The 14,620-nt window shown below is 40.0% G+C and overlaps 1 protein-coding gene across 1 annotated transcript; it reads left to right on the forward strand.

The window, feature by feature from the left end:
* Positions 1 to 5,803: 5,803 nt before the first annotated feature.
* loxl5a (lysyl oxidase-like 5a) lies at positions 5,804 to 10,514 on the forward strand. Its single transcript, XM_029429798.1, has 6 exons — positions 5,804 to 6,879; positions 7,450 to 7,558; positions 8,514 to 8,651; positions 8,954 to 9,110; positions 9,197 to 9,292; positions 9,834 to 10,514. Exons 1-6 carry the CDS (start codon positions 5,829 to 5,831, stop codon positions 9,951 to 9,953), a joined length of 1,671 nt encoding a protein of 556 aa, XP_029285658.1. The 5' UTR covers positions 5,804 to 5,828; the 3' UTR covers positions 9,954 to 10,514.
* Positions 10,515 to 14,620: the final 4,106 nt, after the last annotated feature.

A 14,620-nucleotide genomic window follows, 5' to 3' on the forward strand; every position in this document is an offset into this window, starting at 1 on the left:
TTCTATACAACCAGAGGTGTCGCCCCCTGCTGGAGGTTACAGAGGAGTAGAAACATGTTCTCATAGACTTCTATACAACCAGAGGAGTCACCCCCTGCTGGAGGTTACAGAGGAGTAGAAACATGTTCTCATAGACTTCTATACAACCAGAGGTGTCGCCCCCTGCTGGAGGTTACAGAGGAGTAGAAACATGTTCTCATAGACTTCTATACAACCAGAGGTGTCGCCCCCTGCTGGAGGTTACAGAGACTGCAGGTTTAAGGTTCTTCTGCTTTGGCTTCACTTTTCAGACCCGGAGGTTGTCGCCTGTATTCAACCTTTGAAGGGGGCTCGTCGGTAAACATTTCAAACTTTAAAGGGGCACAAGTTCTAACTGGCAGGAAATCAAATAGCTTTAATCTCATTATCACACCTGTTTTACGTATAAACAATCCACGTAAACTGCATCTGGGTTGAGACAAGTTTGCTTGCATCTATTTTGGAAACAGGAAAGACATAAATCTGTGAGTAGATGCCGGAGTAGGTCATAGACTCACCTCAAGATTTAGGATATTAGCACTAGATTTACAGCTGGAGGCAGATATGTCACCTATGTTCCCACGCGTATAAATAGGCCAGAATAATTTCTCATTTCCCCCGTGGGAACACCTCACCCTGTCGCACAGCTCTATATACCACAGCTAAATTAAGAACAGGTCCGGTAGGTGCATGTTTTCTGGGGCTCCTCATTTCCAAAGTAGTGTTTCTTTCATTAGCGGAACAAAAGGATAATTTATTTCATTTATTCCTCTCATGGCAGTGCACAATAAAAGAAAAGAAATGTGATTTACAATCAAAACACAACTCTTTTTACACATTCCCCGAGCGTAAAGAAGCATATTATGTTTACTCTAAACAATAAATAAACAATTGAAATAGAAAGTCTGTCAAATATAGTTACTTACAATGAATACGTACAGAAACATGAGCCGCACACAATAATTCACACTCGACTAAGGAAACAGATTATCTGCCGTTTCATTGGCTGACTGAACTCTTTGCTTACAGCTCTGATATAAAACTCTGTAACTGAAGATTGTGTTTCCTAAACTGGAGTTTGTATTATGTGTCTGTTTGCTGCGTGCTCTATTTTATTATCTTTGTACTTTGTAATGTTGGATAGTTCTCCCTCTTAAAATATTTGAATCTCAAGGACTTGCTGGTTAAATAAAGGTTGAAGAAAGAAAGAAGGTAGAAATGATTTGGGTCATTTTGTTGTGGAAACTCTTTGTTATAAAAGCAACAGAATAATAATAATAAAATTATAGCTGCTTTTCTGTTCTGGTTTGCTTATTAATGAGTAAACAGTTGTTCTGCACCTCCGGGTCTGAATGTGAACATGCGGGCAGTAAAGCGTACATGCTGCAAGTCAGTGAGAGTTTTTCCATGTAGGTAATAAACCTCAGAGTCCTGTGACGCATGTTGAGTCCAAAACAAAGACCAGATTTATATATATATATATATATATATATATATATAAATCATCGCTATACTCTTCTTGTAAACCCTGTTTCACGAGCAGCACTCTATTCCACAAAGGCATTTAAGAAACATAAAATAACAATAATTTACTTTATTCATAGAGCACTTTTCATACAAGAGATGTCGCTCATAATGCAAATGCAACATTTAAATAAGTGCACACTGACATTTCACAATAATAACACAGTAGATGCTAAAATATTAAGTGAAATAAAAAACACAGACCATTAATAAAATAAAATAATCTGAAAGTATCCCACTTTACCACTATTCACCCTAAAGAATTGAATAAATAGGTTTTTAACAGTCATTTAAAAATGTCCACAGCATCTCTTTTAGCTCTTGGTAGGGAATTAAATCATTTTGGAGCTTAAACTAAAAAGTAAAAACACGTGCAGCCTCACAGACTTGCATTGCAATGTTCTGTATGTGCAGTCACAATGCAAACAGTGTGAGGTCACAGCACCATGTGATATACTGACCCTGTTCAGACCCAGCTGATGATCATTCACACACACGCTGTGAGTTATGGTGTCGAGTTTGTCCAGGAAAATGTCGAGACTGGATTTGTTTTGTCTGTAAAGCAGCTGCGGATAACGACGCCGCTGTTTCACACTCGCCTTCACGTGTGGAGACGTTTGTGTTCGCTGACGTGGCAAACATAATGTTTCTCACCTCTTGACCTGGGTTATTGTTATACTATCTTTTATATTTATATTAAACATTTTTAAATATATATTTATGTACTTGCCTGTTTTTTGCAAGTGAAAACCTGCATGGCAATAAACCTTATTTTTATTCTGACTTGAGTAATGTGTCGAAAATCTTCCAAAACACAGATATTATTTTGTTTTCTGTTTTTTTATTTGTTTCATGTTTGTAATTTATGAACAGATCCACCCTCATCAGCGCCAGAGGTCAAAAGTACAATTACTTAAGTACAATTTTGAGGTACTTGTAATTTACTTGAGTATATATATATATTCACTTTATACTTCTATCTCAGAAGCTCCATCTACATTGATCTGACGACTTTATTCACTTTGCAGATTAAGAATGATAATACAAAATATAATCAACGATTAAGTGTAATTCTGAGCCACCTGCTCCAAAGAAACAGGACGCAGTATTTCACCTCTAAACTGGGTCCATACAATCTCTAATGTTTATGTTTTAGTTGTAGTAGTTTGACATATTTATTGTATTGTAATGTATTCTTTCTATTGTGTCTTACTCCTGTGTGATTATAATCTTCACGTTGATCATCTGTGTTTACTGCACTGATGTTACCGGGGCTGTAGTCCGTTAACGTTACGTTAGTTTGTTTGTTGGACTAAATCCAAAGTGGCAGAAACTAGAAAACGACACATATTCGTCTCGTCTTCCCGGTGGCGGCGCAGCCAGGAGAGCAGCCCGCCGGGGAGGAGAGAGCCTCCGTCAGAAGGAGTTCAGCCAGAACCAAGTCCAACCCTGGTGCTGTGGCTGAACTCCAGCTAACTGCTAACTGCTAACTGCTAACTGCTAACTGCTAACTGCTAACTGCTAACTGCTAACTGCTAACTGAAGCTACGCCGATATACAGTCAGGCAGCTGTTCTTCTTCTCTCTCTGTAATGAGGCAGACTGCAGCTACAGTGACTCACTATCACCTCTAGAGGAACAAGTGGTATTACAGACTGGACGGAGCGCAGCTAGCCGTTAGCATGCTAACTGTTAGCATGCTAACTTCAGTAGATATCTCTGTAACACAACACGCAGACGTCTTTAACGTCAACACTTACTTCTTTACACTCTGTTCATAATATTAGTTCATTGTTTTAATGTTTTAAGTTTAAATTCTGGCATATCTTACACACTGAACCTTTAAAATATGATGTATATTATTAGAGGATAAATAATATAAGATAAAGGGGGAAATTCTCAAACTATCAGCATATAAAGTAATGAATGAGCTCCATCTTTACCTGCCGCAACATAAAAGTGATGAACACGTGAATGCATCAATAATTCTAATCCAGTAATATAATATATATTATTCTGAAATGTGCTGTTCTGCATAATGAGTACTTTTACTTCTGATACTTTAAGTATATTCGATGTGCATGCTTTACGTCCCTCACACACACTGCTGTTATTTTTAGCACCGGGAGTCCAGCCACCGTGGTTTACTCCACGTCCACCTGCTACAGCGTCACATTAATCACAAAGACAAACACATGACAGATGACGTGCAGACAGCGGATGTCTTAGCAACTGAAAGACTGCTTGTTATTTTAATAGGAGGCAATAAAATGAAGAGGAACATGTGCTGGTTATAGATGCACCACAAGCTTTTTCACTATTCACAGGAGCCTACATTTCACTGTTATTATATATGCCGGGTAACTTGTGAATCAATAAAGGATCAATAAAGTTTATCTTAAGTAGATAAAGTAGAAGTATAAAGTAGCAGGAAATGGAAATAATTAAGTTCAGTACTTGTGTAAGTGTACTTACCACCACTGGATACAAATCACACACACACGCACGCATGCACACACACACACACACACACACACACGCACATGCACACGCACTCACACACACACACACGCACACACACACACACACACACACACACGCACGCACACACACACACACGCACACACACACACACACACACACACACACACACACACACACACACACACACACACACACGAAAGCTCAGAGTGCCTGTTAGGGTGTGAGGGTATATTTAGAACAGAGACAGAATAAAGGTGAGCTCTCACCTACTTAATATATATTAATATATAACCTTATTTGTATTTATTTATTGTATTAAGTCCTTGTAGTGTTATACTGTTTTTCTTGTTATGTTTCTTGGGAAATATGTAATTAATTCTAAATGAGAAATAAAAATATTTAGATATTTATTTGTTTCAAACATGTAAAGAAAATATTTTAATTAAGTAAAAACAGTAAACACAAAGCAAACTCTTAATATAAAGATACAACTATAAGAATTAACTTAATAGTTATCATATATACAACTTAGTTTAGTTTAGTTAGTTTAGTTTATTTCACAACTTAAATACACATATAAGAAATACATATAAGAAATATTAAATACATTGTAAAAATGTACTTTCCACCACTGTGAGCACTATGAGAGATACGTGGTGTGTTACACAGCTTGTGATGTGTATGATGTGTCATTTCTCACCACTAAAACATTTTGTGTCTTTAAATTTCAATAATCACAATCTCCAAAGACATTGAACAGTCTGACAAAGTCTTCATGTTCCTGTTTTTACTGTTTTATTTTGAAATGATCTGCAATAAATGTGACGTTAGACAGTAGAGTATGAAATGTAAAGATCTCTCGGACATATATTTACATAAATGTTCTGCAGCCATTTAAAACTCTACAGTGATAAATGGCTAAACTTGTCACACATCACATGATGACATGTGTTTACAAGGGTTCAAAGGTCAATTAAGTGGCATATTTTTACATTTAAATGCACAATAAATAATAATTATATTTAAAACAATAGGAAAAAAATAGTAGAGATTAATAAACTTTATAAATAGTAAATTATAAGAATTATTTATTCCTGTTCAAAGCTGTTCACGCGCTGACACCCGCAAAGGTCACGAGACTTGAATAAATATTGATGTGACTCTCAGTGAGGGTCCAGCGCCACCTCGTGGTGAAGAGGTGGATCACAGTCTGCAGGTTCAACAGGTGTCGGATAAAGACAAACCTCAGTGTGTGCGCAATGTGCCAAGAAAATGTAATTACCTGCAGACATTGACATTGAATTCATCTTTAGTCAGAAGCAAACATGCAACACGAACATTAATACAGAAATTGAAATAAAAACTTTCTACCGTTTTCTTATTTGTTAAATTGAAATAACTTTATTGAGATACTTATAGATCAAGCAGTTCACAACACTTTGTGTATATATAGGTTCATAAATATAAACACGCCAGGGGGACTGACGATTGTAAGACAAATAAAAAGATAAAAAATAATAATAGAGTTAAATAAATATCTTGTAAAGCCTACAGAGGTTATATGTTCTAAACTGTTTGTGTTTGTTTATTTAGATATAGAGGGAATGTAATGTTTGATATGGACAAGCTCTATAAAGTTTGGATTTATGAATATAAAATGTTGTCAAAATAAAAATCAGATCTATCAAATAGAACTGCGAACAGAGATTTGTATTTGAAGACGTCTTGACCCAAACTCTCCCTCGGGGATGGTGTTGTGCGCAACTGCGTGACGGAGTTGGGTGTAAACTGTGTTTGTAGTTAATGTCTCAGTGTTGGAGATCTTCACATTCTGTAGAGACACCGTCACGTTCAGTCATGGAGAAATTTGTGCTGGTATTAATTTTCCTACTAAATGTTTTAGTGTGTTTTGGTACCGGTCAGCACCATTTACGCGCACGTGTCGGACCGTGGAAACACCGGATTCAGTGGGAGAATAACGGTCAGGTGTACAGTTTGCTGAGCACGGGGACTCAGTATCGCTCGCCTGTGCAGACCAGAAGACGCACTCAGCTCTTATTAACAACTAAAAACAGTTTTAACCGAATTCACCCCCCTGTCGCGCTCAGCAGACCCACAAGAACCAGACATGGAGAGCTCGAGGACGCAGCCATGGGTCACTCTCATCCAAACGAACTGAGTCCCATTGATGCGTCGGTTCTTGGTGTTGATGCGGGTCAGTATTTACTCGCCTCGGGACGACCCGGGACGCACAGTCAGTCCCCACCGCGCATCGCGACCACCAGAGCGGCTCCGGGATACCGTCCACAGCAGGCGGCGTCCAACGGCAGCGCCGCCGCTTTCACCCCCATCCAGGAGTTCTCCGGCAGTGGTGTTCCACGAGGAGGCCGGAGCACACCTGGAGATGGCGCACAACAGGCCACTGCGCCACCGGGGAGATCTCCGGACTCTACGCACAGCCGCGGCGGCAGGGCACGCTCAGAATCAACTGCCCGGTCACCTGCCGCAGCTGCAGCGCTCACCGTGGCGGAGGATGGCGGGAATGCACGTGGCATCCCGCGGCAAAACAGTGAAGGAGACGCTCGCAGCGCGCAAAGAGCGCAATCCCTCACCAGAGTCACTCCAGAGTCCAATGTTTCTCCCACAGCGCTGTCCAGTAACGCAGTAGAAATACACTTTCCTCGTCCGAGGCCGGAGACAACACGGACTACGGACACCGGTGACCCGCGCGACCCGCACAGTATTCATCACAGGAACTCAGTTTTCTATAATGTTTACCCGCCAGACCGCAGGAACAGGATCACTGCGCAGCCTCCACCAGGGCCGGGCTATGGCACCAGGTTCTTCCACAACGGTGAGGCGCACAGAGACACTTTAACGGAAGTGCATAACAAGTAGAACGTAATAAATCTAAATATTCCTTAATTGACCCTGAAATCAAAGTAACCAGAGAAGAGATGCTTCATGATGATTTTCACATTTTAAATCCCTTTTATTTCCTAATGCATTTTTTTAATGAGAGTGAGAGTTAATGCCCCCTAATGACAAAACTAATGTCTACAGTGTGAGAGCCTCTGAGCTCAATTTAAATTAAATGGCTGATTAATGGACTGGAAGTGAGTTATTAGTTCAGCCAGCAGTGGTGCAGAATATAAACTATGAGAGGATAAAGTATCCAAAGCTCTCCATAATAATCTGATGAAGCATGATGTTAACGAGGTAGAAAAAGTACAATAAAGTTTAACTTTAATATTTGTTCAATTTCCTATATTTTAATTGTTCTGCCCAAACTTCCTTAAACCTTCCTCCTCTTTTCCAGAGACTAAGTTTGAAGAACTTTTTTAAGCCTTAACGAAAAGTAAATATATTTCTGGAGTCAGTGCACGAGTTACTTTAACGTCGTGGATGAATTGTTTTCCTGCAGGTCTCCCTGACTTGGTTCCTGACCCTTATTACATCCAAGCTGCCTCCTACATCCAGAGAGTGCAGATGTACGCACTGCGCTGTGCTGCTGAAGAAAACTGTCTTTCCAGGTGCATTTATTAATGTATTAATTTGACATTGAATTTGTCAGTCAAGTCAAGATGCATTAAATCAGGTAAAGTATGAGAGTCAGCCTGGTATAACCTTTTGTCCTTGACATCAACACTTCTAAAGAAATAAAGGTTTAGTTCCTCTGAAGTTGCCACATGAGGATGTGTGTTGGCTTCAGTCCCACCTGCGGCAGGCGGCTGGAGATTCTCTCCTCTGATCTGAGCAGCAGAAGTGAAAAGCAAAGGATTCCTGAGGTGAATGCAAAAAAAAACCACCCGACTGAAGTAAGACCAGAAAGCAGCTGGGCCGCTTCCACAGTCCCGTTATGTGAAGTCCTCTGTGGGGAGGAGACGTCAATGTGAACGAAACTCACAATTCAATCATTCATGTGCAACATCCCTGTTCAGTCTATGAAATATATTTAGTTTAGTTTAGTTACTGTTCTTTGACATTATTTACTGAAACTACAAACTATTTTGGGCCATAAAAAGGAAAATAATGAGTTTTTATTTGACCTTTGCTTCTGTAATTAAACCCATGTTGACCCCACACACATACAGTATCCACTTTCTGTATCCTCATCATCAAGGATCACCTGTTATTGCTGTCTGACTCCTGCATGAGGATGTTTATGTTATCCCTGACATCACCATCGAAGCGTGCAAATCAAAGAACTTATCTCCTTTAACTCATAGATCAGAAAATAAACTAATCGTCGTTATTCACACAAAGTGAGCTCCCAAAGCCGTCGTATAGTTCGCACACTGTGTTTGATATCTTAACTCATGTTTGCAGAGGGATTCAGTGTAATGGATTAAGCTGCGGCTGCATTATGTGTATATCTGTGTTGCATAATGACAACAAATGATCCTGGAAGCTTTAAAAGTATCTTCTCTATAAAGCTGAATTCAAGGTAAACTTCGCTCATTCTCTTCCTGTTTCCTTCTCCTGCAGGTCCGCGAATCACCCGAGTGTGAGGGACCTGGACTACAGAGTTCTGCTGCGGTTCCCACAGCGAGTGAAGAACCAGGGAACAGCAGACTTCCTGCCAGTGAAGCCCAGACATGAGTGGGAATGGCACAGCTGTCACCAGTGAGTTCAGTTATCAAACCAGTCGGTGCACAGTGGTGTGTAGACTCTTTACTGGAGCATGTTTGAGAGCCAAGTGCATTGAGAGACTGTGTGTCTGTGTGTGTGTGTGTCTGTCTGTGTGTGTGTGTGTGTGTGTGGGTGTGTGTCTGTGTGTGTGTGTGTGTGTGTGTGTCTGTGTGTGTGTGTGTGTGTGTGTGTGTCTGTGTGTGTGTGTGCGTGTCTCTGTGTGTCTGTGTGTGTGTGTGTGTGTGTGTGTGTGTGTGTGTGTGTGTGTGTGTGTGTATGTGTGTGTGTCTCTGCAGGCATTACCACAGCATGGATGCCTTCAGTAACTACGACCTGCTGGACGTCTCCTCTGGACAGAAGGTCGCTGAGGGACACAAAGCTAGTTTCTGTCTGGAGGACACTTCCTGTGACCCGGGGGTGCGCCGGCGCTTCGCCTGCACTGCTCACACACAGGTTGGTCCTGCTCTCTGATTTATTTACTTTTCTTTCCATCCCTCCATTATTTTATTCATCCATCGATTGAATTGGATTGTTCTCAGGGGCTCGGTCCCGGCTGCTACGACACGTATCACGCCAACATCGACTGCCAATGGATCGACATCACTGACGTACCTCCTGGAAACTACGTACTCAAGGTGGGAGAGCGTTAGGAAACAGCACACGATGCATGATAACCAGATTAATTATGAACTTCACCGCATGTGCAGCATGTTTTCATATCACTGGAATCAAAAGACATTCTCGCTCGTAGCTGTTTCTCAGACAAACATGTGACTCAACAAGTGAAGTCACATCGAGTCTCCTCACATTAGATTAAAATAACATTCGCCTCCCGTTCACTTCCATTCTGTGCGAGCGAAGGGGCTTCCTACCCCTCACCCCATCAGGCCACGTGTGACCAAAGTTGAACTCCACGCAATGCAAAGACTCAAATATACGGATGTTCTTCGCCACAGGAAGTCAATGTTTTATCTTCCTTTTGCTAACACAGAAAGGCCGTGAGCGGGAGGCACAGTTTAATTTTGCGTGTGTGTGATCGTGCCCCCCAAAGATACTGCAGACCTACCTGCAGCATCTTGTATTAATATAATATTTATTATTTAAAATCAACACATTCGAGTCATCACGTCTCACGTGATTGATGGTCACCGTGACGCCCGCCTCTCTGTCTCTCAGGTGACAGTGAACCCGTCTCAGACGGTTCAGGAGTCGGACTTCTCCAACAACGAGGTTCGCTGCGACATCCGCTACACAGGAAGCTTCGTGCAGGCGAGAAACTGCAGGATCACCGTGTGAGTCTCAAGTTCTCTGGAGGTCAGAGGTCAGAGGTCAAAGAGAAGAAGAAGAAGAAGAAGAAGAAGAAGAAGAAGAAGAAGAAGAAGAAGAAGAAGAAGAAGAAGAAGAAGAAGAAGGAGAAGAAGAAGGAGAAGAAGAAGAAGAAGAAGAAGAAGAAGAAGAAGAAGAAGAAGAGGAAGATCCCTGATGTTTATTCTTTGTCCCACAGAAACACAATAACTAATAACTTCTTGTTGCTCTTAATGTTTTACTTTGAGATGTTTGTCATATTTATGTCTTATGATACATTGCAGCTGCAGCCGGGCCGGCTGGATGTTAACTTATGTTATTGTTTATACATGTTCAGTGTATTTCTAAGCGATGACTGTACTGTTGGCTGTGTGTGTGCAGAAGGAGAGCGTGAGTCACAAACATAAAGAAGTTATGTATGTATCTGCATTTTGTCTTATTATATTCAGTGTTGGAAGGAAGGTCAAACATTCGGCCCATTTAAACTATTTTACAAACATCTTCCGGCTTGTCATTCAAAGCATGTGAAAAAGATTCACATTAAAAACACTTAATAATCATTTCTGTGAATATTTGTTTCCTCTTCTTCCAGACATTTATATGTTTCACACCTTTGTGCATCATCCATGTTTACAAAATGTTCACGCTGTTCACAATAAAACAAGAAGACAAACTCTTTTCTTTATCATTTAAACATCACATTGAGATAAATTAGATTAAAATACCGTCCAGACGTTTGAGACATAGACCTCACATCTGTCCAGCTTGTCAGATAGACCTCGTTAACCCTCAGGTGACGAGATCATATACTACATTTATGATTCTCCGTGTCATATTCTATTTTATATCGTCGTAAAAGTCCTAATTAGTCCGAACATCGTCGGCCTTTTGTCCTTAACAAACACAGATTCTCCAAACAAACTCATATTGAAAAGAACGTCACTAAACAATGTGCATAAATATTTAGACCAAGAACACAAATATTTGCCTGCTGTTATTTAATCAAGTGCAAATGTTATTAAAATATAAAAACCATGTGCATGCATTTCGAGCAGTATGATTCTTTGCAGTTTATTTATATATATTACCTTCACACACATGTAAAGTCTGCTCTTCTACAATCCATTGAAAGGATGTTTGGTTGTTTGAAAGCTGCTCTGAATTCTATTTATTAATAATGTATTTGTGGAAACAAAGGCAGCATTGAAGACTTACTTTCCAAACAACAATCTAAATAGTCACTGATGGGATAATTTGAACAAATATTTAGCAACATGAAGTCGCTGCACATTCATCATGAACAGCAGCTGACGGCCTTCAGTCAGCTGTGGCTCGTTTACTCCTTTCGGAACAACACACCTCTGAGAAATACCTGAAATGATTCCACTTCGCACCTGAAGCCTGTTGTTGTGTGTTTGTCATGTTGTGTTGCAGTCGATGAGGCATTGAGAAAACATTTGCTAACTCCACGAGAGAAGTCCGGGAACTGTTGTGTAATTAAACGTTTGTTTCTGCACCACAACGACTTGTTCCTCAGCAGAAACCTTTTTTTGATCTCAGCAACTTTCATGCAAAACCTTGATGAAAGTTTCGGGATGTTTGCGAGATGAATGTGCAGGTGGAGGTAGAGGTCAGGGAGTGTGTTCTCTCCACTGCTCTGCAGCATCTGTTCCTGAATCACTTACACAGTCTGTCTTATGGCAACATCAGCAGGTCACCGCCAACTTCTCTGCTCCCTCGTTTGCCGGGTCGATGATCTCCATCTGTTATTTCACACGTTGCAAGTTATGAAGGCACCGAGAGAACCAGAAGAAACTGTTTTACTCAAATGCACAACACGTCATTTTCTGCCACTAAAGATGGAGTTTGGTGGCGTCCATCGCTGCCAGCTTCTCCCGGTTTGGATCATTCAGGAGGTTTTTACCAAATCAGTGTTTCCCCGACGCTGCTCTGTGGACAACGGATTGTTTCTCTGATAACTTGAGATCCAGACGTCCGACGACTAAAATCCTTCATCTGGTTAAAACAGAGTTAAAAACCACCAAGATCTGAGAAAGTGTCTGGTAAAAATGTGACTTAAATCTGGATAATAAGTCAGTTTATGAAGCGCGTGGCAGAGAAACGCAACGTTCAACGCCGGGAGGACAGGAGAGCAGATAACACTTGATTCAAAATGTGGATTTATCTGGAAACATTTGGGATAATGTGAGAACACAAAACAAAATATATACTACAGGTCTGTTCATTTTAATACAGAGTTGTTACACATTTAAGTAGGCCACTAATAAATGTTAAAATACTCCATGACAAGTTAAAGCACTGGTCCATGTGAATGATATTAAAACATTACTGGATCATTAATATTAAAGAATACTGAGCAGAGCAAAGAAAAGTTCCTTTTATTCCTTGTTTTTATATTCGCTGTTTTGTGAATTATTGGATGATTTAACTTCTAAAAAGTATTTAAATAAACCATCTGAGAAGTTTAGAAGGGAACTCTGTCAACCAGGAACAAGACAAAATATTTGTAAAGTTTCAAGTTTATTTCATTTATTTAGGTCATTTATAAATGCTGCACAAAGACAGACATAGACGTATATGTATATATATATATATACATATATGTGCATGTGGAGGTTAAACATGGAATAAGAACAACTGGTTACACACAATTAAAGCCAGAGAATAAAAGTGGGTCTTAAGTTGGCTCAAGCTTAACGTCAACTAATGTTGTTCATCAACACATGAATCTGAAACGTCTGTATGTATCTGTGAAAACGCACTTGGTGACTTTCTGCTGCTGTAATTATAAAGTTATGTGGATGCAAACGATGGCAAAGAACCAGACATGAGGAGAATCTCTGTGCACGTCGCAGCCGCAGATGTCCACATCCCACGAGGCTTAAAAGCTTCTTTAAAACCTCAGATTTACCCAAACTTGGCCTCTCTGTGAGCCCACACCATCTTTGGTCAGAGACGTGGAGGTGATCCGCTGATGTGAACTTGAGTGTGACGGAGGGTCAGGGCCTCCCGGAGCTGTTTGCTCAGGGCAGGCCGATGTGCTGTAAGCCTGCAGGGCGTGCGGGACGGGCAGAGCTGCCGGTCGCCCCTGCAGGAGATGGCGAGGAGGAGAGAAATTCCACAGATCTGCAGACGGCCAGGAAAACCTGACTGCAAACTGTTAACCTCAGCAGCACCACGGCTGAACGTTGTGATCGGCAGGTCTGTGAGGCTGAGCCCGACTGTCTGAGACTCCCGGTCAACAAGTGTCAGAGCCAACAGGCGAGACTGCAGTGACACAAACTGCACATCTGTCCATACCGACTGCATCCACCCTGCACTGGATGAGGGTCAGAAAAGTAACTAACAGATATCAGCATGAAGCTTCCCCACTTCATGACTTACATTAAGACAACTATTTATTGTATTACAAGTTTTCTGAAATGGTATGTTTAAATATGCAGATGTGGCATTAACTTATTACATTTGTGCTCATTTGCAAGAGAAAAGTGAACTTTAGATAAATCAGGTTCAACATGTTGTCGTCAAAGGTTTGTACGGATTCTGGATCTGTCTTTGTATCACTCCATAAATCACTGAATCCTGTCAACACACAGAACTCTGTGCATCTCCTGCATGTAGTGAGTGTAGCGTGTATAACATGAGCTGTGAGTGACAGGTGAACAAAGCCCTCTGCACAAAGCTTCAGAATATTACTGAAGTATTTATACCTGTACTGAAGTATTACTGTAGTATTTATACCTGTACTGAAGTATTACTGTAGTATTTGTACTGTATTGAAGTATTACTGTAGTATTTATATCCGTACTGAAGTATTACTGAAGTATTTGTACTTGTACTGAAGTATTACTGCAAGTATTTGTACTTGTACTGAAATATTACTGTAGTATTTGTACTGAAGTATTACTGTAGTATTTGTATTTGTACTGAAGTATTACTGTAGTATTTGCACTTTTACTGACGTATTACTGTAGTATTTGTACTTATACTGAAGTATTACTGTAGTATTTGTACGTGTACTGAAGTATTACTGTAGTATTTGTATTGAAGTATTACTGTAGTATTTGTACTTGTACTGAAGTATTACTGAAGTATTTATACCTGTACTGAAGTATTACTGTAGTATTTATACCTGTACTGAAGTATTACTGTAGTATTTGTACTGTATTGAAGTATTACTGTAGTATTTATATCCGTACTGAAGTATTACTGAAGTATTTGTACTTGTACTGAAGTATTACTGCAGTATTTGTACTTGTACTGAAATATTACTGTAGTATTTGTACTGAAGTATTACTGTAGTATTTGTATTTGTACTGAAGTATTACTGTAGTATTTGCACTTTTACTGACGTATTACTGTAGTATTTGTACTTATACTGAAGTATTACTGTAGTATTTGTACGTGTACTGAAGTATTACTGTAGTATTTGTATTGAAGTATTACTGTAGTATTTGTACTTGTACTGAAGTATTACTGTTGTATTTATATTTGTACTGAAGTATTACTGTAGTATTTGTATTTGTACTGAAGTATTACTGTAGTATTTGTACTTATACTGAAGTATTACTGTAGTATTTATACTGTACTGAAGTATTACTGTAGTATTTGTACTTGTACTGAAGTATTACTGTTGT

The sequence above is a fragment of the Cottoperca gobio genome, chromosome 4, assembly GCF_900634415.1.
Source record: "Cottoperca gobio chromosome 4, fCotGob3.1, whole genome shotgun sequence".
NCBI lineage: Eukaryota > Metazoa > Chordata > Actinopteri > Perciformes > Bovichtidae > Cottoperca > Cottoperca gobio.